Source organism: Ursus arctos, unplaced genomic scaffold (genome assembly GCF_023065955.2).
Source record: "Ursus arctos isolate Adak ecotype North America unplaced genomic scaffold, UrsArc2.0 scaffold_31, whole genome shotgun sequence".
In the NCBI taxonomy this organism is placed as follows: domain Eukaryota; kingdom Metazoa; phylum Chordata; class Mammalia; order Carnivora; family Ursidae; genus Ursus; species Ursus arctos.
This window is the reverse complement of record NW_026622997.1, coordinates 27035650-27062427: the sequence shown is the minus strand read 5'-3', so window position 1 is coordinate 27062427 and position 26778 is coordinate 27035650. Positions and strand designations below refer to the sequence as shown.

At 52.4% G+C, this 26778-nt stretch overlaps 3 protein-coding genes across 5 annotated transcripts; 2 read left to right on the top strand and 1 right to left on the bottom strand.

Annotated features, from left to right (window-relative positions):
* The first annotated feature begins 699 nt into the window (after positions 1-699).
* On the top strand, positions 700-14436 carry ABHD16A (abhydrolase domain containing 16A, phospholipase). Of its 2 annotated transcripts, XM_026482520.4 has the most exons (20): positions 700-900; positions 1886-1942; positions 2638-2704; positions 2939-3025; positions 5531-5616; positions 7177-7250; positions 7439-7561; positions 9597-9711; positions 9799-9900; positions 10839-10902; positions 11317-11366; positions 11675-11798; positions 12478-12582; positions 12819-12882; positions 13106-13159; positions 13305-13367; positions 13510-13586; positions 13671-13769; positions 13873-13919; positions 14105-14436. In XM_026482520.4, the coding sequence occupies exons 1-20, from the start codon at positions 769-771 to the stop codon at positions 14186-14188; spliced, it is 1674 nt and encodes a 557-aa protein (XP_026338305.2). In that variant the 5' UTR covers positions 700-768; the 3' UTR covers positions 14189-14436. The 2 variants fall into 2 exon arrangements, with proteins under 2 accessions (XP_026338305.2, XP_057161047.1); XM_057305064.1 differs by lacking the exons at positions 700-900; positions 1886-1942 and having other exon boundaries at positions 2700-2851.
* Positions 14437-14489: 53 nt separating this feature from the next.
* Positions 14490-22032, top strand: LY6G5C (lymphocyte antigen 6 family member G5C). Of its 2 annotated transcripts, XM_057305067.1 has the most exons (4): positions 14490-16132; positions 16288-16412; positions 19935-20093; positions 21576-22032. In XM_057305067.1, exons 2-4 carry the CDS (start codon positions 16346-16348, stop codon positions 21737-21739), a joined length of 390 nt encoding a protein of 129 aa, XP_057161050.1. In that variant the 5' UTR covers positions 14490-16132; positions 16288-16345; the 3' UTR covers positions 21740-22032. The 2 variants fall into 2 exon arrangements, with proteins under 2 accessions (XP_057161050.1, XP_026338304.1); XM_026482519.3 differs by lacking the exons at positions 14490-16132; positions 16288-16412 and adding an exon at positions 18741-18861 and having other exon boundaries at positions 21576-21823.
* A 2252-nt stretch (positions 22033-24284) lies between these two features.
* LY6G5B (lymphocyte antigen 6 family member G5B) lies at positions 24285-26730 on the bottom strand. Its single transcript, XM_026482517.4, has 3 exons — positions 25915-26730; positions 25641-25769; positions 24285-25349 (listed from the first exon to the last, which is right to left on the bottom strand). The coding sequence occupies exons 1-3, from the start codon at positions 26036-26038 to the stop codon at positions 24949-24951; spliced, it is 654 nt and encodes a 217-aa protein (XP_026338302.2). The 5' UTR covers positions 26039-26730; the 3' UTR covers positions 24285-24948.
* Positions 26731-26778: the final 48 nt, after the last annotated feature.

Genomic DNA, 26778 nt, shown 5'->3' with positions numbered 1-26778 from the left:
AAGGTACAAAGAAAAATAAAACAAACCTGAATATCTATTAAGAAATAGTATTACCATTTCAAAGATCCTCTATGCTGTGTTACACTATTCTAAATTTGCTCTTTATCTTTCACTCTCTTGATCGTTAAATTTTCTTTTTGGACGTTATACAATGGTGTCATTTTGTATGTAACCTGTGGCTTTCTTTTTTCCACTCAACATAATGGTTTTGAGGTTTTGAGATTCATCCACGCTTAAGAACGATAATTATTCTTTTTTTTTTTGACCAGTATTTCACACCCCTTAACAATACTGAGTCCTCCTACCAATGACTGCGATGTAGCTCTCCATTTATTCAAGTCTTCGTTTATCTCTTTCAAAAACTTGTGTAATTTTCTTCATAAAATCTTGCATTTCTTTGGTTAGGTGTATTCCTAGACACTTTTTCTTTTTTGTTGCTATTGTCAAGTGCTCCTAATTTTACCCTTCGTTCCCACTGTCGCTCGACAGCCTGCCAACATTAAGGAATTAAAAAAAAAAAGGACTTAACTACGCCTGATGATCTAACTCGCCGCGATCTAAACGCCTCCAACTAATTTCTGACCATTGCTCTACCCGTAGGTCCAACTGCACGAAAACCGTCCCAGGCAGCGCGGAAAATGTCTCCCTCGGCACGAGGCGGGGCCGGTACGTGCTGACGCCAAGGGCACGCAATACCTTAGAGGCCGGGAAAGGGCGGGGCCGGCAGGGGGACCTGCTGCTGGGAGAGCAGCGGCCGGAGCGGGGGCCATGGCGAAGCTGCTGAGCTGCGTCCTAGGCCCCCGGCTCTACAAAATCTACCGGGAAAGGGACTCGGAAAGGGCCCCGTCCGGCGTCCCCGAGACTCCAACTTCAGTCACTGCCCCCCCTTCCAGCTCCTGGGTGAGTCGTGTTCTCCCCTGGTCAAAAACATGGTACGGCCCAAACCCTTTTGCGGCCTTCGCTCCCCAGAAGGGCCCATTACTGGAAATCGGGGGAGCCTGCTTGTCAAGCCAGTTGTCTGCAAAGTGCTCTTTGTGCTTCCTGGGTTAAAGCCACGCCTGCGGACCGGCTGCCCCTTTATCGCTGTTTGCCACCGCTTTCTCGTTCTGACTGCCACTCCTTGCTTTTTCCTCACGCGGCCCCCCACCCTGTCTTTCGTGGTTCGTGCTGGTCCCAGTTGACTCTAAGTCCTGGAAGAGACCCTGCGCGGATTCGAGAGCTGGATGATTTTGCCGTCTGACTCTCGATTTCTTCTGACTCGGCGCCTTCCCCGGTTTTGTTTTATCTTCCTTCTACCCTGGCCTTGAATTTCAAGATGACTTCGACATGTGTATCCGCTACCTCCCACCCGACAGCCCACCCTATCTTGGAGACCCCAGGGTCATCGCATCCGTGAAAGCTGGGGGTGGTGGTAGACTGTGCCCCTACATTTTCTCTACCTTTTCATTGGTAGTTTCAGATTGTGTTTATTGCCCTCCACAACTGCCTGCTCTCGGCCACGTTCTCTTCCTTAATCACCCTACTGTTATTTCTGATCTTCTTTCCCTCTTAAAGTTGTCATGGTGTCTCCTTTCTTCTCTAACTCCTCTCCCCACACGCACATGCCCACAACTCATTTGAAACTGGGTTGTGGAAAAGGAGCACAAAATGTCCAGTGAGGCTTTGACTTTTCCTCGCAAGTCCAGGCCCCTATGTTCTCATGGTCTGGGGTAGAAAATCAGGTTTGGAGTGGGGGTTGGGAAGAGGGGCTTTTTCCAGAGCCAGAGATGTCCCAGAAGGGATAGCTTTGGAGGCTAGAACCAGAGGACACATCAGGGCTCTCAAAGGGGAAGGGGAAGGGCTTGTCAATGGACATGGTCCTTGACACAGCCATCCGTTTTGGCAGGATACGTACTACCAACCCCGTGCCCTGGAGAAGCATGCTGACAGCATTCTGGCACTGGTATGTCTGCGCTGGCGTCTGGGACAACTGCGTCTTTTCCTACCCGGTTGGCCTCCCGAACTTTCTCCTCCCCAGCCTGGGAGAAGGCAGCGCCCCTGGGGGTGGGGGAGGTTCTGGGCTCTGCAGCTGACCTCTCCAACACACACGTGGACACACTCTCAAGCACACATACTTGGCACTCCCCTTTTGTGTGTGCACTGCTTTCTCTGGGGCAGCCTGAACCCTGAGGAAAATGTGTTTACTCTTGGGACCATCTGCAGGTGCTGAGTCCTGTGGTCCCCAGTGACCTGTCCTCCCTGGCAACTAACCTCTTTGGCTGCAAAGACAGCTGTTTTCTCTGGCAGGGTTCCGATGGTGACGTTTGTGCATCTCTTGGGGACCAGGCCAGGCGCTGTCCTGAGCAGGGCTGATTGAAAAGGCTTGATGAACTTGAGCAGAAAAAGAAACTGGCCTTTAAACATGATGAAATTATGTTCGGAGAAAAAAGGAAGAAAACAACCTGTACCTAATTTCCCCAGCCTCTGTTAGGCTTTGATACATTGCCTTTCAACAAATATTAAGCACCTACTGTGTTATGCACAGAATAGGTACTTGGTAACAACCTCCCTCGGGTTATCCACTTTGCTCAGAGACTAGGCCTGGAAATGGCAGACCTCTGTGTGTACTGATTGCTTGTCCCTGTCTCCCTGCTGCAGGCTTCAGTCTTCTGGTCCATCTCTTATTACTCCTCTCCCTTCGCCTTCTTCTACTTATACAGGAAAGGTCAGTGTGGTTTCAGAGGTGGTGGGCAGGTTGTTGGCAGATGAGCTGACCCCCCGAAAGAGGAAAGGGGACCTGTGAGGATGGCTTGGCTTCCCTCTTCCATCAAGCATCTTCTTCCTCCAAGGGCATGGCTGTCCCAAAGAGAGGGTATGGGGCGGAGGTTGGGGCTGACCTGGGAAGAGAAGCCAAGGAGCAGTGGGGAAAACTTCTCATATAACACCTTTCCCCTCCCAGGTTACTTGAGCTTGTCCAAAGTGGTGCCGTTTTCTCACTATGCTGGGACATTGCTACTACTCTTGGCAGGCGTGGCCTGTCTCCGAGGTAGGTCCAGAGAGAGCCTGGTTTGGACCTATCCTTCCCTGGGTAAATATTTATTAAGTATCTTTTGCAAATGTAATTTTGTGCTGGGCCCTGAGGGGGAATAATTGGGAATGGTGAAGACATGATCTTTTCCTTAAAGGGCTTGGTTGTAAGTATGAAAAACTAAGTATGGCAGAAAACTTTGCTGTTACCTGGAAAAGATGCATACACCCTACAAGAATTCCCCATATGTCCGTATATATGTTTGTAATAGTCCGAAACTGGAAACAAGTCCATGGCCACAAAGAGTAGGATGGATAAATACGTTAGAGCGTCCAGTTCTACAACAGAACACAACACAGCAATGCAAGTAAACAAATTTAAGCTACCCCCAGCAGTGCAGATGAGTCTCACAATTGTAATGTTGAATGCAAGAGGCAGACGACCAGATAATGTATGCAGCGTGTTTCCATCGATGTAAAGTTCAAAAGGGATGCATATAGAAGTAGCAAAACACAGGCGTGGTTATCTTGAAAGTTAGGAGAGTGATTACCTGGGAGAGGGAGGGAACGGGATGGGGTGGACTCCTGGGGGGACGTGACTGTCTTCTCTTCCTTGACTCGGGTGATGGTCACATGAATGTTTGTCTTGTATTTTTTAAACTGAATGTGTGTTGTATGTTATATCTCACAATTTAAAAATGAAGAGATGATCCAAATCATTGCCCCTTGGCAGGTGCACATGACAAAAACTGGGCAAGGGAATGCTTGGAGAGGGAGTGGCGGGTCAGGAGCTGGATGGCTGCAGTTGGGCAGGGGTGAGGACCTTCTGGCTGCGGTGTTCTGCCTCCTGATCTCCACTGGGCTGAGCTCCCTCCTCAGAGAGGCCTTCGCTGACCTCCCAATCTAAAAGTAGCTCCCACTCCTTGGTTTTGTCTTACTTTTAAATTTTATTTGTTTTTGATTTGGGCACAAAAATTAAATACAGAAAAGTCCAGAGAACACAATATCATAATAATTATTTTCCTAAGATTTTATTTATTTATTTGGCACACAGAGAAAGCAAGCACAAGCAGGGGGTTGGGCAGAGGGAGAGGGAGAAGCTCAGCAGGGAGCCCGACACGGGTCTCCATCCCAGGACCCTAGGGTCATGACCTGAGCCAAAGGCAGACACTTAACCGACCAAGCCACCCAGGCACCCCATTATCATAAAGAACTGAAATGCTTATGTTCTGTGATATTGCTTCAGGTACCTTTTGTCAATACCTTTTGTCAGAGTTGGCATTCCCATTGGAATCTTCCCCAGTTCTGTGTTCTTCTTTCCACAGAAGTAACCATTGCCATTTGGCGTGGTTTCTTTCCTGGTCCACATTTTTATACTTTTGTGAAAGATAGGCCTCATTTTATCAAATCTAGGCTGTTATGAATTGTAAACTGCATTCCGATTTCAGTTTTCAAATGTGAAAGAAAAATAGGCATTTTAGAACCTATGAAATATGGTAACTGAAAACAATATATAGCCATTCTTTTGTTCATTTTACATTTTTGGCACAAATGGCATCACGCTGTACAAATCATTTTGCACCTTGCTTGGTTCCGTAGTATTTTCTGGGGTCTCTACCCCTGATGATGATAGCATTGTAGTTCGTTCTGGTTTTATTTTCTTGATAGCACTTACCCCTCTCTGAAATGTACTTGTTTACTGGCTTACCGTTTTTCTCCAGCGAACCCCACCCCCAACCAAAGCCCCAGCCCTCAGGGCTAGAACCTGTGTGTCTCATTTCCAGTGCCTCCCATGCCAGTGGTGCCTGCCCCTGTCAGGTCAGTGGAAGCAGAGAAGTCAGGGCTTGAGACTCCTTGGCAGTGAAGAGAGAGCAGACGTGATCGCCAGAGGGCCAGGTGAAGAGAGGAAAGAGAGGAGCATTGAGGATGGCTCTTGTTGCAGACAGGAAAGTGGAAGGGAGGCTGGGAGGAGCAGTCTGGGAATCGGAAGGTGGCAGAAAGGGACCCAGGAAGCGGAGGAGGAAGGAATCTCGAGGGACAGTTGGAAGAGTAGGGACAGAGGAGGGGCACTCGGATTCAGTGAGGAAGTGATTATGGGGCAGGAGCGGGAGCCAGGAAGCCAGATGGCAGGGAGTTAGACCGTGTGGGAAAGAGATGGAAAGCAAGCAGCAGAGAACGCTGGCAGGGACAAGAAGAGAAACTCTGTGCTCACCGGGGTGAATAGTAAGGTTGCATGACGCTGTGGTAAGACTGGGAAAGTGAACATTCTGGAGGGTGGAGGGTTGGTAGCCTATCAGGAAACAAACTAAAGCCGCTGGGTGGAAGGAGAACACTGAAGCCAGATACGGAGGAAGGAGGTCAGTTCGACTCTCCTATTTCCCCAGACCCTGGGCCATCTGTTCCTTTTCCTCCCACTTCTCTTTCTGGGGCCTTCTCCTTGCCCATCTCTAACCCTCTTCCTGAAGCTTACTCAGCTTGCTCTTCCCACTTTTCCTAACACTGTTTCCTATCCTCTCTCTACCAGGCATCGGCCGCTGGACCAACCCCCAGTACCGGCAGTTCATTACCATCTTGGAGGCAACACATAGGAACCATTCTGCAGAAAACAAGGTGAGAGGTGCCAGACGGGCGCCCTGGCAGCAGTTTCCTCAGCTGTGTCCCCGGAGCGCCGGGCGCCAGCTTCTGCCCAGGGGAGGAGGTGGGTTTTGCCACAGACCACACTGGGTTTTCGCTTGCCCATTGCTATATCCCTTCTCCCCAGTGCAAGTGAACTGTCCACCCAAGGGATCTTCCTCTCTACCACTGCTAATGGAATGTTCCATGGTGTTTCTTAGAAGGGGGTCTTCTATCACAGCAGCTCAGTTCTGTAAATGGTGTTTATTTTGGCCGTGTGCATCGAACACTATGCTAGTTTTGTTCAGGGATGGGACAAGATGGACAGGTATGTCCACTCTTGTGCCCGGAAGCACAGTGTGGTGCCAAGAGGGAGAAAAGCCAGGGCCCAGTGTCCTTGGAGTTGTGCCAGCCCATCTGGTGCTGGAGTGTGATTATGTTGCAGAAGGGGCTTTGGGGCCCCGTAAAGTTCTTTCCTGTTACAAAGCGGTTCCTGGGAGCAAACATCCATGACCACCACCATCATGCCCCCGCCGCCGTTTGCGGAGCAGTGGAATGATGCTCTGGCACGCCGCCGTCTGAGGCGTTTTGCACACACCCTTCCCGACCCTCACAACAACCACAGGAGGTGCTATTATTACACCTCGGAGGGAACAGACATAAAGAGGTTAAGTGACAAGCAGAGTCACAGAGCAAAGGAAGTGGCTGGGTCTGGATTTGCGTCCAGGTCTGAGCAAAGCCTGCCTGAAATTTGCTTTTCTTCATTTTGTTTTGTTTTGCCATTTACATTTTTGTACAGTGTTTCTATTGTTCCCTCTTCGTCAAGTTATTTCTGAAAATGTCAAAAAAATTCTGTGACGGAAAATAAAAAACAGCTCTGAAAATAGAGTGCTGGGTGCTCCGGGGGTGAGGGAGGGAGCACAGCAAAACAGAAGACACAGCTCCCGCCACCCTCAAAAAGCATGTGGGCGGACTCGGTGGGGTGACTGGAGGCGTAGATAGTCTGGGAGGCGTCCCCAGCCCCTGGCTGCAGAAGCTGAGGGAAGGGAGGTGGCCATGAGGATGGAACAGTCAGAGAGGGCCTCATTCAAAAGGTAGTCCCAATGCAAAGGAACCACCGTAGGCATGACTTCCCTCTTTCCCTCTCACCCAGCCTCATCAGGACCCCATCAGGTAAAGGACCCAGTAGGGGAGGGGGGCATGACGAGCCAACAGACCCCCCACTTCCTCCCTCACAAGCACCAGCACCTCCAGCCACCCATTCTGGGAGTGGGTCTGTCTTACATTTTGGAAAAGCAAGACTGTTAGGTTCCTCTTCTGGAAGCAGCCAGGGCAGTCTTGATAGCAGATAGGGCATCCCCTCTTGCCTGATTTTTCTGGCCATGATGGAGCTTACCCTCTGTAAACTGGGGGGGCAGGGGGCGGGGTGTTGACTTGTCTCCCCATGATTGGGGGGGCCCGTCCTGTGGATGATGAGGTTGACCAGGGTGGGTAGGTAGGCCTGTCTTCTGAGTCCCCCTTTGCCTCCCCTCCTCTTTCTCTCCCTGCCCACCACAGAGGCAGCTCGCCAATTACAACTTTGACTTTAAGAGCTGGCCAGTCGACTTCCACTGGGAAGAGCCCAGCAGCCGGTGAGGTCCCAGTTCTTTCACTCCCTCCCTGCTCTGCCCTGTCCTACACCTCCAGCCCCATCTCCTGCAGCTCCAGGGCCTGCTGTCCAGCGCCATCTCCTCGTTCCTAGACCCCCCTGCCCTCCGGACCGCAGATGTCCAGCTTTCCGCTCCTGACTCCATCCTCCCCCGCATCTTTCCATCCTCAGGAAGGAGTCTCGAGGGGGCCCTTCCCGCCAGGGTGTGGCCCTGCTTCGCCCAGAGCCCCTGCACCGGGGGACAGCAGACACCCTCCTCAACCGGGTCAAGAAGCTGCCCTGTCAGATCACCAGGTGGGAAGCAACAGGGAGGGAGGCCAGCTGGGGTGGAGGGGATGTGGAGCGGGGACTCCAGGACTGGGTGCTCCATTGTAAGGTAGCTGTCATTTATTTGGCCTCATGCTGTGTACTTTGCATTGTTTGTGGGAGTTTCTAATCTAGATTTTTATGTGAAGAAAAGATACTCAGAGAGGTCCAGAGTCTCACAGATGGTGAGTGAAGGATTGGAATACTAACACAATTCTGTCTGATACAAAAGCTCTTTCATTTTGTTATTTTAAAAATTTATCTATTTAAGTAAGCTCTACGCCCAACATGGTCCTTGAAGTCATGACCCTGAGAGCAAGAGTCACATGTTCTACCAACTGAGCCAGCAGGGCACCCCACAAAAGCTCTCTTAATGAGGCTGGGAGGGAAGAATGAGGTTGGGGGTGTGGTGGAAACACATAGCCTTAGCCGGAGCAATGCCTGGTGGCAGCTGTGTCCCTGTCCTGGGCCCTCTGCACCTTGGCTATTCTACCTTAAGCAAGCTACAATTTCTGCATCCGTGAATAACCCACCTCGTAGGATTGGTGAGGTTAAGTAGGGTAACATATTCACAAGGGCTTCCAGCTTGCCTGGGGGCCTGAGGTCAGAGCACATGGCAAAGCCCAAGTAAATCACAGTTGAGGACACTGATGATGTCAGAAGTAACAGCAGTAAGTGTCCATATCTTACGTGGCTCAGATGCTGGGGGAATTTTCTGTTGCTGGAGGCTGGGAGGCAGGTTCCGGGATACCAAGGAAAGGGGAGGGCTTAGTGATCAGTGTGGATAGTGTGCGGATTGGTCAGAGGGGAAAGCCAAATTTTCAGTTTTCAGGGGATGCTGGACAGAGTGGTACGGTGTTTTTCTGGGGACAAATCCAATTTCAGGATTAACTGGAAATGATTAATTGTCTTTTTCAGGAACAGCACCTCCCAGTCCGTCAGGATTAGCTCATTGGTTCAGTAACTATTTAAGCCCCTACTCTGTGTCGGGCTCTGGCCACCTGCTACATGGCGGAGACAGGGCACATGGCAGTGACTAGAACAGTCAGGTCTCTGCCCTGGCGGGGTCTGCAGTTTAGTTTGGTGTCTTTCAAACTGTGGATCTTGAGGCGCTTGGGTGGCTCAGTTGGTTGGGCGTCCAACTCTTGATTTTGGCTCAGGTCATGATGTCAGGGTTGTGGGATTGGCCCACTTCTAGCGCCGTGCTTGCTGGGGAGTCTGCTTCCCTCCCGCTCCATCCCTCCCCTCATACACATACATACACTCTCGTGCATACACACACACTCTCTCTGTCTCTCAAATAAATAAATAAATCTTAACACAAAAACCAAACTATGGATCTTGACCTGTTTGTGAATCTTGAAATCAATTAAGTGAAGTACAGCTGTCATTTTTTTAAAAGTATTATTTACTTGGAGACTTTTAATAAGGTGCATTTTTTAAGATTAATTTATTTGAGTGAGAGAGAGCGAGCGCATCCGTACACAGGCACACACGGGGTGGGGTGGGGTGGAGGAGGGGCAAAGGGAGAGAAAATCTTAAGCAGACTCCGCACTGAGCCCGGAGCCCCATGCAGGGCATGATCCCACGACCCTGAAATCATGATCTGAGCCGAAACCAAAGGTTGGACGCTTAACTGACTGCGCCACCCAGGCGCCCCTGAGTTGTACTTACGCATTAACAGAATCATAATTAATAATAACTTTACTTTTACTTATCATATACAGAAAACATCATCTCCTAAACTTTTCAGTATTTGTACGGATGTGTGTACTGGGCCACAATGTAAAATGTGCCCCTTATAAAGGTTGTAGTAAAAAAAGTTTGAAAAACACCAGCTTGGTACATATAATTTCATTAAGTCCTTCAAAAGGCAAACAAACCAAACCTGTAAAGGTCAAGAAAACAAAACTGAAGGTCAGGGGTGAAGCAGGCCCCACGGTCTCTGGGTGCTAGGGCTGGGTTGGTCCCTAGCCCTCCTGAGGTCAAGGGTCGGTTAACCCCCCCTCCCTGTTCCCCGCAGCTACTTGGTCGCGCACACCCTGGGGCGCCGGATGCTGTACCCCGGCTCAGTGTACTTGCTCCAGAAGGCCCTCATGCCTGTGCTGCTGCAGGGCCAGGCCCGGCTGGTGGAAGAGGTGAGGCGCCCCCGCCCCTGCGCCCCGATGCTCCTTCCCCCCCAACCAGGGTTGTGACCTCCCACCCCTCACATGTCCCTCACTCAGTGTAACGGGCGACGCGCGAAGCTGCTGGCCTGCGACGGCAATGAAATTGACACCATGTTTGTGGACCGGCGGGGGACAGCCGAGCCCCAGGGACAGAAGCTGGTGAGGAGCAGGGAGCCCAGAGGCAGTTGGGGGCGGTGGCAGTGGAGGCTCTGGGGATCGCAGGTCTCCAGCAGCCACAAGGAAGGACAGCTGGGGATAGTCCCTGTCTCAAGACCTCTTGGTGTCGGAAAGCCCTGCCATAGCAAAATGGAGGAAGTAGGAGTTGCTATTCAAGGACCAAAAAGTAATCTCGTAATAGTTACCGCTTAGACAGCATTTGTCACATAGAAGGCATATATTTCATCCTTACCACGACCCTGTAGAATAGGAACTATTTTTATATTGCAGCCCATTTTACGGATGATGAAACTAAGGCCTGGGATAATTTTCCCAGATCACATAGTAAGTGAGAGAGCTGGGATTTGAACCCAGGCAGCCTGGCCTCCCAAGTGGCCTGCCTCCATGAAGCAGCCGTGGAAGGAGCCCTGAGCCAACAGTCTAGGGAGCTGGCTTCTGGTCCCGGCTCTTCCCGACTGCTGAGAGAGTCCATGCCAGCCCCGCCATCTCTGGGCTTCGGCATGGGGCACTGTGGAATTAGAGTTTATCTGACTGTAGGTCTGGAGCCCAGAGATGGAAAGCGAGTAGCATACCACACAAAAGAAACAGTCATGGGAAAAAATAGACCCCAAAACTAGAAAGGAAACAAAGTATCCATAACCCCATTTCTGAGAGCCAGCCCCCTGCTGGTCTTCCAAGGAGAAGCGGACACTGTGCTGGGTGGTTGAGCAGTTCCTCTTCCTCTGAGGGCTCAGTTTGCTAAGCCTTTGCATCCACTTTGCTTCTCTTCTTACGCACCTTGTGGGGTGAGAAATTTCCATTCCCCTTGAAGAGAACAGGCCCTTTCCTCTTCCCTACAAAGCGGCCACATCCTACCGCGTGGGGGATTTTCTGTCCCAACGTGGCTCCTTCCCAGCCCTCCTTCCGGCCTCCCTCCGTAGGTGATCTGCTGTGAGGGGAACGCGGGCTTCTATGAGGTGGGCTGCATTTCTACGCCTCTGGAAGGTAGGCCCGCGCCTCAGCTCTTTTGCCCCTGCCCTTTGGAATGGAACAGCCCCACCTTCCCACACTGACAGAACCTCCCTGGGCCCGATCACCTCATCTGAGCGAGGTTTAAAACGCTCACATCAGGGGCAAAGTGTACTCCCCATTTGCTTTGCTAACTGTACATCGCTCCCCTTGGGCTGTGTCCCTAACAGGATGGCCTCTTTCTGTCCCCCCTACACAATCACTTATCTCTCCCTTCTGCTGCCTCAGAACCTCTGGTGTCATCTCCCCATTCTGGGAAGGCTTGGAGTTCCTCGCCTCTGAGTTTGGGGGTGTTTAGAGCTCCACCGTTCTGTTGCTCTTTCCCCCAGGGCTGGAAGGGAGGGAGGTGTGCTCCATGAGGTCCTAGCCCCTCTCCCTCCTCTGTTGCAGCTGGATATTCAGTCCTGGGTTGGAACCATCCAGGCTTTGCTGGAAGCACGGTGAGACCCTCTCTGAAATCCCTTTCTTTTCCTGAATTATGGTCTGTTTACCCCTGGTCAGCCACTGGAGTTAGGGAAAGGGGTGTGTATTTTTTTGGGGGGCTCAGCAGGAAGTCAGACCCCTCCTCTTGCATTGGGGAGTGGTGGGCAGGCTGGTTTCTGGGGAGTGCAGCCCCTCCCACTACCCTTTTCTTCTGCACCCTCCCTGTCTGTTGCAGGGAGCTGCAAGAGTCCATGCTGGGAGCCTGCGAGTAACCCAGGTGGCATTTGGTGCTGACTCACTCCTGCCTTTGCCCTTCCTCCTGCAGGGGGTGCCATTTCCTCAGAATGAGGCCAACGCCATGGATGTGGTGGTCCAGTTTGCCATCCACCGCCTGGGCTTCCAGCCCCAGGACATCATCATCTATGCCTGGTCCATCGGCGGCTTCACTGGTACCAACCTGCCTCCTGCCTCTCCCCTCCCAATTTGTGCCACCCCTACCCTACCCCAAGGAGAGGTAGGGAAGTGCACTGGGGGCCCGGCAGTGGGGTCGAGGCTTAAGGGAGGAGAGGATGGAGGTGGGATATCTGCTTGGGTCTGGAAGATGGTATCCTATTTGTATACATTCACATTTCTTCTACTCTTATGCCCATTTTTTTTTTTTAAGATTTTATTTATTTGAGAGAGCGATGGGGAGGGGCAGAGGCAGAGGGAGAGAGAGAGAGAGAGAATCCCACGCAGACTCCCCGCCAAGTGTGGAGCCTGACACAAGGCTCAGTCTCACCACCCCGAGATCATGACCCAAGCCAAAACCAAGAGTTGGATGCCTAACTGACTGAGCCACCAGGTGCCCCTCTTTCGCCCATTATTAAAAGAAGTAGGGCAGGGCCCTGGGCAGCGTGGGGATCAGGAAAGTGAATCTTTCCTCTGCACATCGTCTTTGATGCCCTTTGATGTTCTCTCTCCATCCTCTCTGGATAGTACCCTGGCCAAGTGAATTGAGGGGTGAAGGGAGACCTGGGGCTAGCCTAGTAGGGAGGATGGCGTCAGCCTGTGGGGTCAATGGGACAAGGGTGGGGTGGTGGGCAGTAGCCCCTCGGTCTTCACCCTTCTTCCCTGTCCTGGTACCAGCCACGTGGGCAGCCATGTCCTACCCAGACATTAGTGCCGTGATCCTGGATGCCTCCTTTGATGACCTGGTGCCCTTGGCCTTGAAGGTCATGCCAGATAGCTGGAGTGAGTGCAGCTCCCAGGCCTGCCCTTCCAGGGAAGGGGTGGGCTGGACCTGGGAGCTTAATTCTAACTGGAGATGGATCCTTTTTCTGTGGGTGGGGAGTGGGTCCGCCCATTGTTGAGAAGCAGGAGGACTCCCCTGTCAGGGGCCTCAGTTTTCTTTTTCTGTGAACAATGGGGACCTTTGTGTTGGGCAAGGGCTTTGTCTTTGTCGTCCCTTCACTTTTATCCCACTCCAGGGGGCCTGGTGACCAGGACTGTGAGGCAGCATCTCAATCTGAACAACGCAGAACAGCTGTGCCGGTGAGGGCAGGCCAGCGCCCAGCATGTAGCACCCTTCCCCACCTCCCCCTGCACAGGCTCAGCTGGGTATTTGAGCAGATCTCCCAGTAAGGCCAGACTTTGGGCAATGCCCATTCTTAAATATTTTCTCACCCCTGGGTGATGGGCTAGCCCATGGCTGGGGGTGGCCAGTTGTCACCATCTCCCTCTGAGCACTCCCTCCCCACAACTCTCTCCTCTGAAGGTACCAGGGCCCTGTGCTGCTGATCCGCAGAACCAAGGATGAGATCATTACTACGTGAGTGCCTGGGAGGCTCTGCCCTCCTGGATCCCAGACGGAGCTAGGAAGTTGCCCCTCCCACCTCTGCCTACCAGAAACCTGGGTATCCAGACCCTTCCTCCCCAACCTCCAGCCCCTGCAGTATCCATTCTTCCCACCCCAGGGTTCCCGAGGACATCATGTCCAACCGAGGCAACGACCTCCTGCTGAAGCTCCTGCAGTATCGGTGAGCCGGGGCGGGGTGGGGGGTGTGTGTGTGTACATGTGTGTACTGCCACTGGCACGGCAGGGAGGGAGGGAGAAGGGTTTTGGGGTGAGGAGCGAAGGGAATTGGGTCCTGACCTCCCGTCCTGGTGCTCCCTCTGTAGGTATCCCCGTGTGATGGCAGAGGACGGTCTGCGAGTGGTGAGGCAGTGGCTGGAGGCCTCCTCACAGCTGGAGGAAGGTGCCAGGGGACGCCGTGAGGCCTTTGGGTGGGGACGTGGCAAGGCCAGGTCACTGACGGGCGCCCCTCTCTCTCCCTGAGCAGCTTCGATTTACAGCCGTTGGGAGGTGGAGGAGGACTGGTGCCTGTCCGTCCTCCGCTCCTACCAGGCAGAACACGGGCCTGACTTCCCCTGGAGTGTGGGTAAGGAGGTCCTGGGGCAGGAGCGGGTGTCGGGAAGAGTCCAGGAGGGGGATGAATACCGGGATGTATGTATGGTCCCTGTGTGAGTGCCTCTTCCCTGCAGGGGAGGACATGGATGCAGACGGAAGGCAGCAGCTGGCCTTGTTTCTGGTGAGCTAAGGGGTGGCAGCAGGAAGGGGGTGCCGGAACGGCCAGGGGGCGCGTGTGGGGCTGGGGGGCAGCATTGGAAGCTGCGGCTTGTAGAGAGTGAGCGGTTTCAGGGGCCGTGGAGGCGTTCGGTGACTGCTGCTCACCGCAGTGCTCTGCACCGCACCTGTCCTGCCCTCTTTCTTCAGGCTCAGAAGCATCTGCACAACTTTGAGGCCACACACTGCACCCCACTCCCAGCCCAGAACTTCCAGATGCCCTGGCACCTCTAGCGACCACAGTGGGACTCGTTCTGAAAGAGTGGGACAGGAGGGGACATGAGGAAGGATCCTCTTATTTGTGATTCTCTGTGTTCATGTTGCTGTTTATAGTTTGTGGAAAGTGGGGGACTGTCCCCCTTCTCACTGCCCTCTTGCACGTTTCCCCTCATCCATCCGGCAGTACCTAATCTTCCCCAACACACACCCTGCATTCAATGAATGGGTTATTCCTAATAATTAATAAAAAGGTATTTTTTCTACCTTCTGGCTAATTGTTTGACTTCCCAAATGTCCAGGATCCTGTGGCTGGTAGTGGGGACAGCTGAAGTCCCGAAGGGCTGGGTTTTGGGAAACCCAACCCCGGCCAGCCAATTTAACCCTCCCCATCCCTGCTGTTCCCCCAAGCCTTCAGCCCCCAACCTGAACTGTCCTCATGCAGTGGGTCCCCAAGCCTCCCCGTCCACTGGTCTGTCTAGTAGTAGTACCACGTACAGCCTCCCCTGCCCGCGCCCCAGTCTGTCCTGCGTGACCCTGCAGCCGTCCGAGGAGCTCATGGTTGCCCGCTCTCTGCTTACAGCTTCACAGCTTTGTCGCTTACAAAGTGTTTTCTAGTACCTGATTTCCCCTACTCTGTACTCTTCTCCTGATTTCCAGATTCAACCCGCGTGGCTTCACCATCAGTGCCCCCAGTGTTCCTTGCTCAGCTCTTGTTATTCCCATGGGGAGTGAGGAACACCCACCCCCCACGTCTTAAGCAGCAAACCCTACACACCTCCTCACCGTGTCATCAAGTCTGTCTCCTCACACATTTGTTGCAATTCCACAACAGGGCCTGCCAGGGGCTGAGGCCTGGGCACCAAGGGCTTATGATCTCCCAGAGCCACACTTCACCCTTCTGGACAACTTAGAAGAAATTCCTTAGGTTGAACCTGAGGAAATTAGTTTCCTCTAACTTCTGTCCTATTTCCAATCCTTGGATTTCATGAAACAGAATTGGTCCTTCTCCCACCCATCAGTATGTTCCCTGGCCACCTCCTTCTTTGGGAACCTCTTTTCTAGATGAAATTCCCACAGATTTACCCTCCTTGGCCACTGTTTTGAACAAGCTTAACATGGGGAAGCAATAATGCTTTGATGTCCCAGATGGCCTCTGGCTAATTTCAGGGTCTCCTGGAACCCCAGGGCATGAAGCTCCTTCTGCAGTCTCTGGGGCAGAAGCAGACTGAGTCTCCACTGGAAGGGTGATCTCTGGGACTTGTCAGGTGATATGACACCTGGATATTTGGGGTTAAAAGAGAGGAGGTGGCCACAGTTCCAGAATGCTCCACTTCTGGCAAATACTGGAGAGTTGATGCTGGCACTCCGCTCCTCTGCCTGTCCCAGGGGGCACACAGGGTGGGAAGCGTGGAGCATGAAGCTGTAGGGCCAGTTGCTGGATTCTGAATGTCACCCTCCCTGACCTACCAAGACAGTTAATCCCCTAGAAAACAACTCTGTTCAGCTAAGTTAACAACCTTCTTGAATGCAAATAGGGGGCACCTTCCACACCCCGGAGACAAAGGACTTCCCCTTCCTGGCCATGGCCACCAGGAACTCTGTTGACCTGCCTCAACCACCATTTCCCCCTCCCCTCTTCTTCCTGCACGTACTATAAAGAACAGTGGATGTTATGAGGAGCCCTTGGATATCTGAAGTGGATGGAGAGGGGGAGGGAGATTTGAATTCTGGACACCCCCACCCACCCAGGGGCCTCCGTCTACCTCCTTAGATTACTCCCCACCTGATAAAGCTCACATCAGCTGTTTGTTTTCAGAACAACCCCTCACCAGGGTGGAACCAGCTCCCTGTCCAATCCTCACCCCCTATAGCAGGGTTCCAACAGTCTCAGGAGAAGAACAGCTGAGATGCAGATCCCACAGCTGCTGGGGCTCTGGACCTTGCCTTCCTGGGCACCAGGTAAGGCCCGGACGGCCAGGCGTCCCCGAGGGGCTGGGCACACTGGGAGAGAGGATGGAGGCTGAGACAAAAAAGAATTAGCACCTGGGCAGGAAACCTGGGAAGGAGAGGCGGGCCCTAGCCTGGGCCATTCCTCATCCTTCCCTATCTTTTAGGCGCTGGCTCTACCTGCGCTGCGTTCAGTGTGAGCTGCAGGAGTCGGCTCTGGGCTCCATGTTTGGCCTGAGGATTTGCTCCACTTCCCCGGGAGGGGCAGGTGTCTGCTTCACGGCTGTCACAAGTGAGTGAGGGCCACGTACCTATCCATTCATTCAGCCAGCCACTCAACAAGCCATCCCAACTCCCTGAGGAACCAAGTCATTCATTTCTTCCCATTCATTTATATTCGGATTAAAGATAGCTTCTCCATGTCCTTTCCAGACCACCTAGTCTAGCCGTTCGGCTAACAGAACTTGGCTCTCGCCCAGCCCAATCATCTACGGCCCCGCCCCCTGTTGGCCCCGCCCCATACCCCCTGACTGTAGAATTCTGTCCTCAGGCCCCACCTCCTTCTTTCGTCACTCGGCGGCTTACCCCCAGGTATCCCCTGTCCCGGGGGAGGGGCACTCAGCGCAGATACCGCCCTTCGCTGCTGTCACCATGGCGACTATAGAAGCGCCCCGCCTCTTCACCCAGGGAAAGCCTCCTCGGAGCCCGTCACCATGGCAACGAACTCGGGAGGCTCTGCCAGCGCGCTGGCCGCGCCGGGTGGCTTAGACTGGGGAGTAACAAAACGAAACAGGGGCAGCATGGATGGCCCTGAGGCCACGCCCCTTCCGAACAACACCTCTTCCAGCCCCACCCAGCCCAGCTCCGAAATACCTCTCCTGTCTTCCCTCCCGCTCCGCGCGGGGCGCATGGTCTCAAACTCCACAGCGAGTCTTCCCGGACCTCTCAGGGTGACTCCTTCAGGGAGCCCAGCCTCAGCTACCCATAACTCCCTAGTGCTTGGACTTTGAGCTGCGGTTGTATTCGAGAGAGGGATTCTGAGGACGCTGTGAAATTCCCTTTTAACTCCCTTTTGCCCCCTTCGCTTCAAGAGGAGCTCCCGCTCTCTGATTCTCTTCGTCTACCACTCTGTCGTTCATTCAACAGACATTTCGGCTGGTGCCAGGCGGCCCCCCACTAACTTCATTACTCTGACTTTTCAGTAATACATTTTTCTTATTTCATTCATCCCAAGGCTCTTGGGAGCGCAGTGGCGTGCGTTTTCCTTTCGTGTTTCTTCTTTCCCGTGCGTCTCCCTTGGGGCGAGTCTTCGTCCATTTCTTCCCATCTTCCCCATCAGCACCTCGAGGCCGGATGATTCTTGGATGGTCCGGGACTGTAAGCAGGGAGCCCTCCTGCAAACGGATAAGTGAAATCTTAATAAAACAAAAATAAAGTGAAAACCCCGAGTCCCTCAGACAGACTGATCTGGAGAGGGGCATGCAGAGGGCCCGCCAGGTGGAGAAGCCGGGCAGGCACCGTCCCCCGCCCCCCGCAGAGGAAGGGGGCGGGCGCCTGCGACGCCCACCGCCACTTATTGGTTGTTAAGTAGCCTCGCACCTGGGAGGGTTGGTGGCGCCACAGCGCCGCCTTCCGGGGAAGCCTCATAGTGCTCTGGGTGTCCGTTAGGGGTGGATGTCTGGGTCGGATGCGGGCGTGGCTTTCCCAGGTTTTCTTCTCAGCGGCTCCCGGCCGAGAATGGAGCTCGGCCTGGGGGCCGCCCCCTCATCCTCCTGGGAGCCTTGAGATGCAGTCAAGCTCGGAAAGCGAGCGCACGGCGCCGGAGCCTGTGGGCGCCGGAGATCAGAGCCACTGACCTGCTGCTGAGCTTAGGCGGGGCTGGGAAAGGGGGGCGTAAGGAAATGTGCTGGCCACCCGGAACCCCCACAGAGGCCACTGGACTGAATAGGACACTGGGGACCCAGGTGTCCTCGCTTTGGGATTTCTTACCGTTCCACGTTTTCCCCATCTTGGAAAATGGTACCACCAATCACCTCCTTGTGCAAGCCTATTCCCCCACCTTCCCTCTTTCCATATTCAGTCTAACTCCAAATCTGTCCAGTGTTTCTTCCAAATATGTGTCAGATTCATTCATGGCTTCGCCTGCCTCTCTTCTGCTAGAGCAGGCCGCCATCTTGTGACTGGACTCAGGAATAGCTTCCTAAATGTTTCCCCGGCCTCGCAATCTTTTACAAACAGAAATCTGATCTCACTGCTCTTTTGGTCAGTGCCTCCCGGGAAGCACTCGTCTCCCCCCCCCCCCCATTATTTCTTGTCTCCCCCACTAGACTGCTCTGTGAGGGCAGGGATTTTGTGCAATGTTGTATCCCCAACACCAGATACCGTGAATAAACTTCTGTAGATTAAATATGAAAGAAAGTTTCCCTCTCATTTCCCTCTTGCCAGGGTCCTGTCCCCAAGCCAGGAGGTTAGGCCTTAGAGTGGTCATGGGTGAGGACACTCTGTCTCTCTGGCTATTCTGGCACTGATTGCCACCCCAAATGGGTGTTACCTGTCTCCTTCCTCTTGGCCAATTTCTCTTCCATCAATATAAGCCCCAGCTGGAGGCTGGTGGGCAGTCATGCATTTTATGGCAGGTCCTGCAGGTAGTCGGAGTATGGGGCCCCTGGGCCTCCACAGCACCCCCCAAGCCCTTTGCATGGTCCTTTCAATAGCGCTGGTCATGATGAGCTTGGTGTTTGGTAAGTGGCTCTAAGAGGTCAGACGGGTCTCCTGGTCTGCAGGGTAGAGAAACCCACAGACACCAGGTGTCTGGGTCCATCTGCTTAGGATGCTCAGGGAAACCCAGGCGGGAGGAAAGATGGGATGGATGGGCTTGGTGGGATAATGCCTGGGGATTGGTAATGGACTGATGTTCACTCTGAGGGAGATTTCTAGTTATCACCCCAGGGCCGTCTCAACAGCAGTGACCTGAATGGAGATATTGAAGGGACCCATTCCAATCTGGGGCAGTGCAGAATAGGAAGGGTTCCAGGAATGTGCTAAATGACAGAACCAGGATCCACAGACTAGAACAAGCCTCAATCCAGCCTGATAATCTCCTCACTTGGCTGCAAACCACCACCTATGTAGAAACAGGATTCAAAGTGTTTGTTCAGTATCTGCCTTACACTAAGTGCTCCGCTGGGTCTGGGGACTCACAAACATGTGGTCTGGGCCTGGGACCAGAGGAAGAGGGAGGTGTATATACTCGTAGTGGGGAAGGGCTTTGGTGACGGAGTTTAATATGAGTCTTTCCAGTGATAAGACCACCAAAGGAAGAATGTGGTGGTGGGCTGCTTGAGGTCTGTCTACACAAAGCACAGATTCCTCCTATCCTGTGATGATGCAGACTTGTTTTCACTTCTGAACACTACAGATTAAGAAAGCATATTCAAAAGCGAGTCCATAGGGATGAGGGACTGTAAAACAAGAGCCAGAGGACGAACTGTCTTCACTGAACTGCCCAAAGCTGGGATGAGCTGTCCCTGCCTAACCTTTGAACTTAGAAGCTTGCAGAGCGCTGGGCACACGTTAGCACCTCAAATACATGTTGAATGAGTGAATGAAATCCTCTTAATGAGTTCCTTATTTTAGGATGTGTAAGAGCAGAGAATGGAGATTTTAACAAGGACTAAAGCCTCTGTTAGAGAATTAAGCGAGATGGTTTTCAAGAATTGGTGATTTTATGGTTTTCCAAGATCGGGAGGTACGGAGGGGGTTGACCAGCCAGGAAATTAGGTGGGTTTGAAGTTAGTGTTTCTCTGTGTTCTAGGTAACTTTGATCCTGAACCCCCTCATCCAGTTCAGCTCCCCAAATACCTGCGCTGCTATCGATGCCTCTTGGAGACCAAGGAGTTGGGATGCCTTCTTGGATCTGACATCTGCCTCGCCCCCCCTGGCAGCAGCTGCATGACTCTCCTCATAAAGAACAGTGAGCTGCTTGTCTTTGGCTCAGCCCATTCCCAAAATGCATCTTTCGGCTGCACCCCGCGCCAGGTTCCTGCAACTCCTAGACGCTGCTCCCCATCTTGGTCTCTCTTTCCTTACCTTCAGAGCCATTCTCTGTCTCCGCTTCCATGCTCCTGTTTCCTCAGGCTGCAGCTGACCGGCTTCTGCCTTCCTTACAGCACCCAGCCTTGTGGGGGACCCTTGTGATCACCAGATCCCCCTGCCTGTCCTCAGGCTGCCTTCTCCCTGCCTGACAGCCACAGGTCCTGCAGACATCTCTGCTTCATCCACTGCTTCTTCCCAGCCTCTTTCCCTTGGTCTTGCCTTATTCTCCTTGACCCTTAAGGGTTCATGTTCACCAAAGTTCAGGCCTTAGCTGTCTTCCCGCTTTACTCTTCCCACAGAGGATTTGCTCTGCTTCCTCCCGAATTTGAATGTTAAGCCAAACTGTCATGTCAAATGGCCCTCTGGACAGCTCCACCTCATTTTCAATTTGCTGAAAATTGACTATATTCCCCTGTTCCTCATGCCTGCTCTTCCACACAATCCCTCACACTTTTCTTTCTCTTCTCCTCTTTTCTTTCTTCTTTTTCTTTCTCTTTCCTTCCTTCCTTTTTCTTCTTTCCTCTCTCCCTTCCTTCCTTCCTTTTCTTTTTCTTTCTTTCCTCTCCCCCTCCTTCTTCCTCTTTCCTTCCTTCCTTTTCTTTTTTCCTTTCCTCTCTCCCTCTTTCTTTTCTTTCCTTCCTTTCTTTCCTCTCTCTCCCTCCTTTTTCCTTTCTTTCCTTCTTTCTCTTTCTCCCCTCCCCTCTCTCTTTTCCTTCCTTCCTTCCAGCTGGGTGCCCCTCCCTTACCCTTTTTAAAACACAAAACATGTATTATGTGCCAGCACCATTCTAAGCACTTACAACCCTCTGAGGTAGGTATTGTTATTACTACCCCACCCCATTTTACAGATGAGGAAACAGAGGCACAGAAAGGTCAACACCTTGCCCAAGTCTCCTAGAAGCTGAGTCAGTTTGTGGTGATTCCAGAGATGGTGCTCTTAACAACCACTACATGAAATTACCTTCAAATTCAAATTCAAGTCTTTTTATTACACTTCTTAAACATAGATATGGACCAATATCAGAGTACTCAAACATATCAAAGAGAAGCCTCTCCCAACTTCTTATATGGTCCCGGCCAAAGTGATGGTTCTCACCCATCAAGACCCAACTCAGCCCCCTACAACCATCATCATATTTTGAATGGCTCTTTCCTACCAACCTTCCACAAATCCATAGCTGGTGACTCCTGGGCATTCCCAGCCCCTGCCCAGTTCCAGGAATCTTTGCCTTTTGGGGGTCCAGGGAAAGGTGTGGGGGCAGTGATCCTAAGTCCATATGGAGTGAGGGGGTGGAAGGGTTTGGGGCTGTTCCTGGGGCCTGGGATCTCTGTATCACTGGTTGCTGCCACCCTTCCCCAGACAGTGGCCCCGACATCATGGTGAGTGACTGCCGCCGCAAGGAGCAGATGAGTGATTGTTCATATACCCGCTCTTCTCCAGTGTTTGGCTTCTGGATATTTTCTCGATGCTGCTTCCGGGAGTTCTGCAATAATCCCCAGAACAGAGTCTTCTATATTCCTTAGAATTTCTGCAGAAACTTTTAGAATAAAATCCTGCCAGTCGCCTTTCATCTTCCTGATTTCCAGCTGGCTGGCACAGCCAGAACAACTTCCAGTTCCTTCTACCAGGCCTCCCAGCCTCCCTCAAGTTACTGGACCCCAGCCCTATCTGCCTCTTGGTTGACACCCCTCAACACCCTATTCCCAACGCTGTCCCTCTCAGCTGCTTTTTTGCCCAGCTTTGTCCCTTTTCCCACCATAGGCCTCTCTCACCTCACGTCCCCAGGTGTTCCTCCCAAATAAATTGTTGTGCAAAACATACGGCTTGTGTCTCTTCTGGTAGTGGTGGAGGCTGACAGAGGCTGAGGTCCTGCCTGACTGCCCCATTGTGGGGGCAGGTAAGGGGCTCCCAACTCTGCTGAGCTCTGCTCCTGCCCGGACTCCATGTCTTGGATTCAGCTCTAGGCACAAAAAAGTGAAGAGGAACAGGAAACACTCCTGCAAGGAAGGCCAAAAGGGAAGGGGGCATCCTTGGCAGTGGGGTCAAACCCAGAGCTGTGTGAGAACTGGAAGGGAAGTCCACAGGGGCAAGAGAAGGGTGCTGGTGGGAATGGAGCTATGAGAGGCCAAGGCCCAGGGAGAGGGTTGGGGAGGCACTCTGTGGAAGAGTCCCTAGGTCTCATGGAGCCCTGGCCGGATCCCAGCCTCAGCTTCCCTCTTCAAGGACTGTGTGGGAAGTTACTGCAGTTTTGGGCCTTGCATTCCTCAACCTCTGAGACCATCCTCCACTTGACTTGCTAGAGCTGCATAAACCTAGACTTTTACACTGAAGTCAGAGGTGTTGGAGAAAGTGGCCCCAGACAGAGGCGAGGCACACTGAAGGTTTGGACCTATTTTTTCTACCTCCAACTGCTCCCTGACCTACAAATTAGTATCGGTGCTTCCTGCCAGAGCACAGGACACGAAAGGGGCACAGAGCTCTGTTAACATACGCGCAAAATGTGTTAAGTGAACATATATGCTGCATGATGCCATTTGTATCAAGCACAGACAAAACTCCTCTAAGCAGCTACAACTCAGGACATTGGCTACTGCTGAGTTGGGGATGTGCCTGGGAGGGTGCACAAAGGCAGTTTTTGGCGCTGATAAAGGCCTTTATACTGACTTGGAGACTGGTAACACAGGTGTGTGGTTTATAAAAACTCAAGTTATGATGTATGCAAGGTTCTGTGTTTTGCCAGAGGTTTAAAAATAGGCCAAAGGGGCACCTGGTTGGCTCAGTTGGTACAACTTGTCACTCAATCTTGGGGTCGTGAGTTCAAGCCCCATGTTGCGGATAGAGATAACTTTAAAAAGTAGTAATCAGGAACTTGGTGGCTCAGTTGGTTAAGTGTCTGCCTTTGGCTCAGGTCATGATCCCAGGGTCCTGGGATCAAGCCCAGCATCAAACTCCCTTCTCAGCTGAGGGTCTGCTTCTCTCCCTCCTCCCTGCTTGTGCTCTCTCTCAAATAATAAAATCTTTAAAATTTAAAAAGTAGTAGTAATAATAAATACATACATAAATAAATACAAATGCCACAATCCGTATGTACCTTTGTCCCTAAGGTATGTGTCAATTTTGGAGGCTCTAATTTCACCTGTGCACACACTTACGTGCATTCTTTCAACCCTATGAGGTACTATCCTTCCTTGACAGGTGACCAAACTAAGGTAGAGACTAACTTACCCAAATGGCAGAGGGGCTGGGACTGGGTCCCCCAACCACAAAGCTGCACTACTTTTCAGAGAAAGGTTTCACAACCCCAGCACTGGTTTACAAGACTCAGAAGGGCAGGCACCCAGCTGTATTCATGAACATCAAGCCCAGAGCAGTGTGTTTATTGTATGTATGGAAAAAGTTATGAATATTCATTATTGCTTTCTTTATGCTTGTGGTTTTTTGAATGAAGTATTAAAGATCTAATCATGTATCTCTGAACACCCCCCAACACCCCAACCTGCTCCGTAATGAGGGGTCCTGGGTGCCAGTATCCTAAAAAGAACAGGCACGAACGAACTCAGATCCCTCAGTACCAGGTAACTTGAGATACAGACCTGGGCCCTTTGGTTTGTTCCCGAGTTTTCCTGGTTCAAAAGAGAGTTTTCCCCCCCTCTCTTATCTGGAAAACCCTGAGGTAACCAGGGGTTTAACTTTCTAGGTTTTGTTTCTAAGGCAAGTTTGTCTGTTTTTTTAATTAAAGATTTTAAGTAATCTCTACACCCAACATGGGGCCCGAACTTACAACCCCAAGATCAAGAGTCACATGCTCTACTGACAACCAGCCAGCCGCCCCTGTGGGGTAAGTCAAAGGCTGACAGAAGTCATACTCCTCATCGCTGAACAGATCTCTAGCTAAGCAGAAGGTGGGATGGTTATAGGCTCTTAGGGGGCAAGCCATGAGGAAGCCACAAAGGCCAAGTGGAGTGGGCCAGGCTGTAGATGGTTTGATCCCATGCCCAGTCAACCTTCTTTAACTGGTCTATACTTGCCCATACCTGAGCCTGACCCCATAAACAGTGTGACACAGACTTAGCCCAGTCCATTTATTGTGGAGGTTGTGGAGAGCAAGCAGTAGATGTGGAAGAGAGCAGGCCAGACCCTCGCCTCTCCTCTCCTCTCCCCTGGCATCTATTGAAGTGGGTGTCAGGACTCAGTGACGCGAAGTGGGGCTGAGAAAGCCAGGGACTGCAACGAAAGGAGAGCAGCAGACAACCAGGGCAAGGGTGGGGGTGGAGGCAGTGAGGCAGGGACACCACAATGCCTAGTCAGGAGATGTGCACAGAAGTCTACCCTTCATTCTTCTTGCTTCAAGTTCAGTCTGGGTCTAAAGACAGGCATAGGATGTGATCTACAACCAGATCGGAATGGGGACAGCAGATGACCAGATTGACAGGGGACTGGAAAGATGAAGGGGATGATGGACCCCGGTGACAGGAAAGGGACGAGGAAGCCACTGTGTCTTCCCAGGCCAGCCTGGGCAGACTCTGACCTCATTATTTTCTGGGAGGTGCACCACCACCAGTTTCTGGGCAAGAAAAGACACCAAAATCGTAGTCATGATAGAAGTACAGTGGAAGGGAGGCCAGAGAAATCACAGAGCAGAGAACGTGGGTGTTCTAGGAGGGCAGTGCAGGGGGCTGTGGTGTTAGGGGAGAGATGCTGGAATAGAGTGAAATCCAGGAAGGCTAAGGCATCAAGGCCTAGCCCAGGGAAGAACCAAAAGCCCCGAGCTGTTGAGGAACAAATATATGCGGCGCAGGTCAGCAATGGACAAGCTCAGGTTCGGGGGCAGGATGGCCGGGGGGTTCGGGCCTTCGGGCTCCTTCCCAGCATGGAAGCTGTGGAGGGGCAGTGAGAGGTTCAGGGCCTGGTAGAACCACTGAATCTGGGACTCGGACAGAGGCACAGCCCCGGCCCCGGCTGGGGGATCAGGCGGGGAGCTGTGGAGCTGGGGGCTGGACCAGGAGTTGCAGTAATCGTACTGGCAGCACTGAGCCTGGTACCAGTACTCCGAGAAGTAGGTATTGCGTTTTTCTTGGCAGCGGTAAGAATTATACTGTCCACAGCCTCGGATGAAGAAACGAATCTTGGTATCTGGAGAAGAGGGAACAGCTAGCTGATAACCCCCGCTGCCTCCCACAGTCCCCAAACCTGGTATCCTTACCCTAGACTCTCCCCATCCCTCACCCAGACTTCCAACCCAGACTCCTCCAGAAGGGGCCAGAAAAACTGGCTCAGCAGCTCCCCCAGAACCCTAGACTACTCCTTCCAGGATCCTGCTGTCTTCCTCTTGCACCCCAGGCCCTGAACAGCCCTCATCTGAGAGGAAAGGAGGCCAAGCCATGGTCTATCCCGCCAGCAACCCCTTCCCGGGGCTTGACTCACCATAATAGATGGTGATCACCATACATGGCGATGGGGTGCTGATGGTGCACTTCTCTGAGCCTGAAATGCAGCCCGTAGAAGGGTCTTCTAAGAGGCAGAGGTGGCAGGTTCGGACTTCAGGAACAGGAGCTGGGAAAGCAGCAGACAGGAGGGATGGGAGTGTTGGCTCATTTCAAGTTCTCTGCCTTGTGGGGAGCCCGTGAACCAGCGTTACAGCCCCACCCTCTTCCAGGACTCAGTCACCCCTCCCTCCTTGCCCCTGGGCCCCACTTACCTTTTCCCACTGCGAAGCCCACCATGACCAGCACACCTACAAGCATACGGCCCTTCGTGATGGGATTCGGGGGGAGAGGGCAGTCCCTGCGGGGTATCCCGAAACCCCACCTTCCTGTGACCATGCTCCTTGATCCTGAGCTGCAGGGTGGTTTGGACAGACAGTTTGAGCAGGAGCTGTAGACGCAGAGCTATATTCCTTGGCTGGGGGAGGAAGTTATTAACTTGGCTGGAGGACAGCATGTCCTCACCCACAAGGTCGGGTTCCTGAACGTGGGAGCAGCGGCCCAGACACCACCACCTAGGCCTTTATCCAGCTGTCTATCTTTGTCCCTCGTGCCCTTATAAGATTTATTCCCACACCTCAAGGGTCCATGGATCAGCTTCTGTCTCTGGTACCACATGCTGTCCTCCCTACACAACAGAACCATCCCTACTGTGCTGGGAAAAACTTTGGCCAGGCACCCAGGGCCCCCATCCTTCTGAGATGAGCATTGTCTTAGCTCCCCCAGCAGGGGGCGCACAAACACCACCTGACAACAATTCTAGACCTTGTCCCTCTCTCCACCCCCTGCAGTCCTGTTTATTTCAGGACCACTTGCCCTGTAAAATCAAAATCGAAGATTTTGCTGTTGATTATACTCCTTACAGTATAAATATACAGCCTTAGGTGGCCGAAAAAGAAGAAATATGTCTCTACACTTTGAAATCTGTTTTCCCCTGGTCTTTTCCTTGTGGCCTTGCACATCTCCATATCCAGTACTAGAAATTCTGCTCTACTGCTAAAAACCTCACCCAAATCCACTGGGGATCAATCTGTGCTGGTTTTCAACTTGAGGAGGGTGGGCTGGGCCATGAGGGTCCC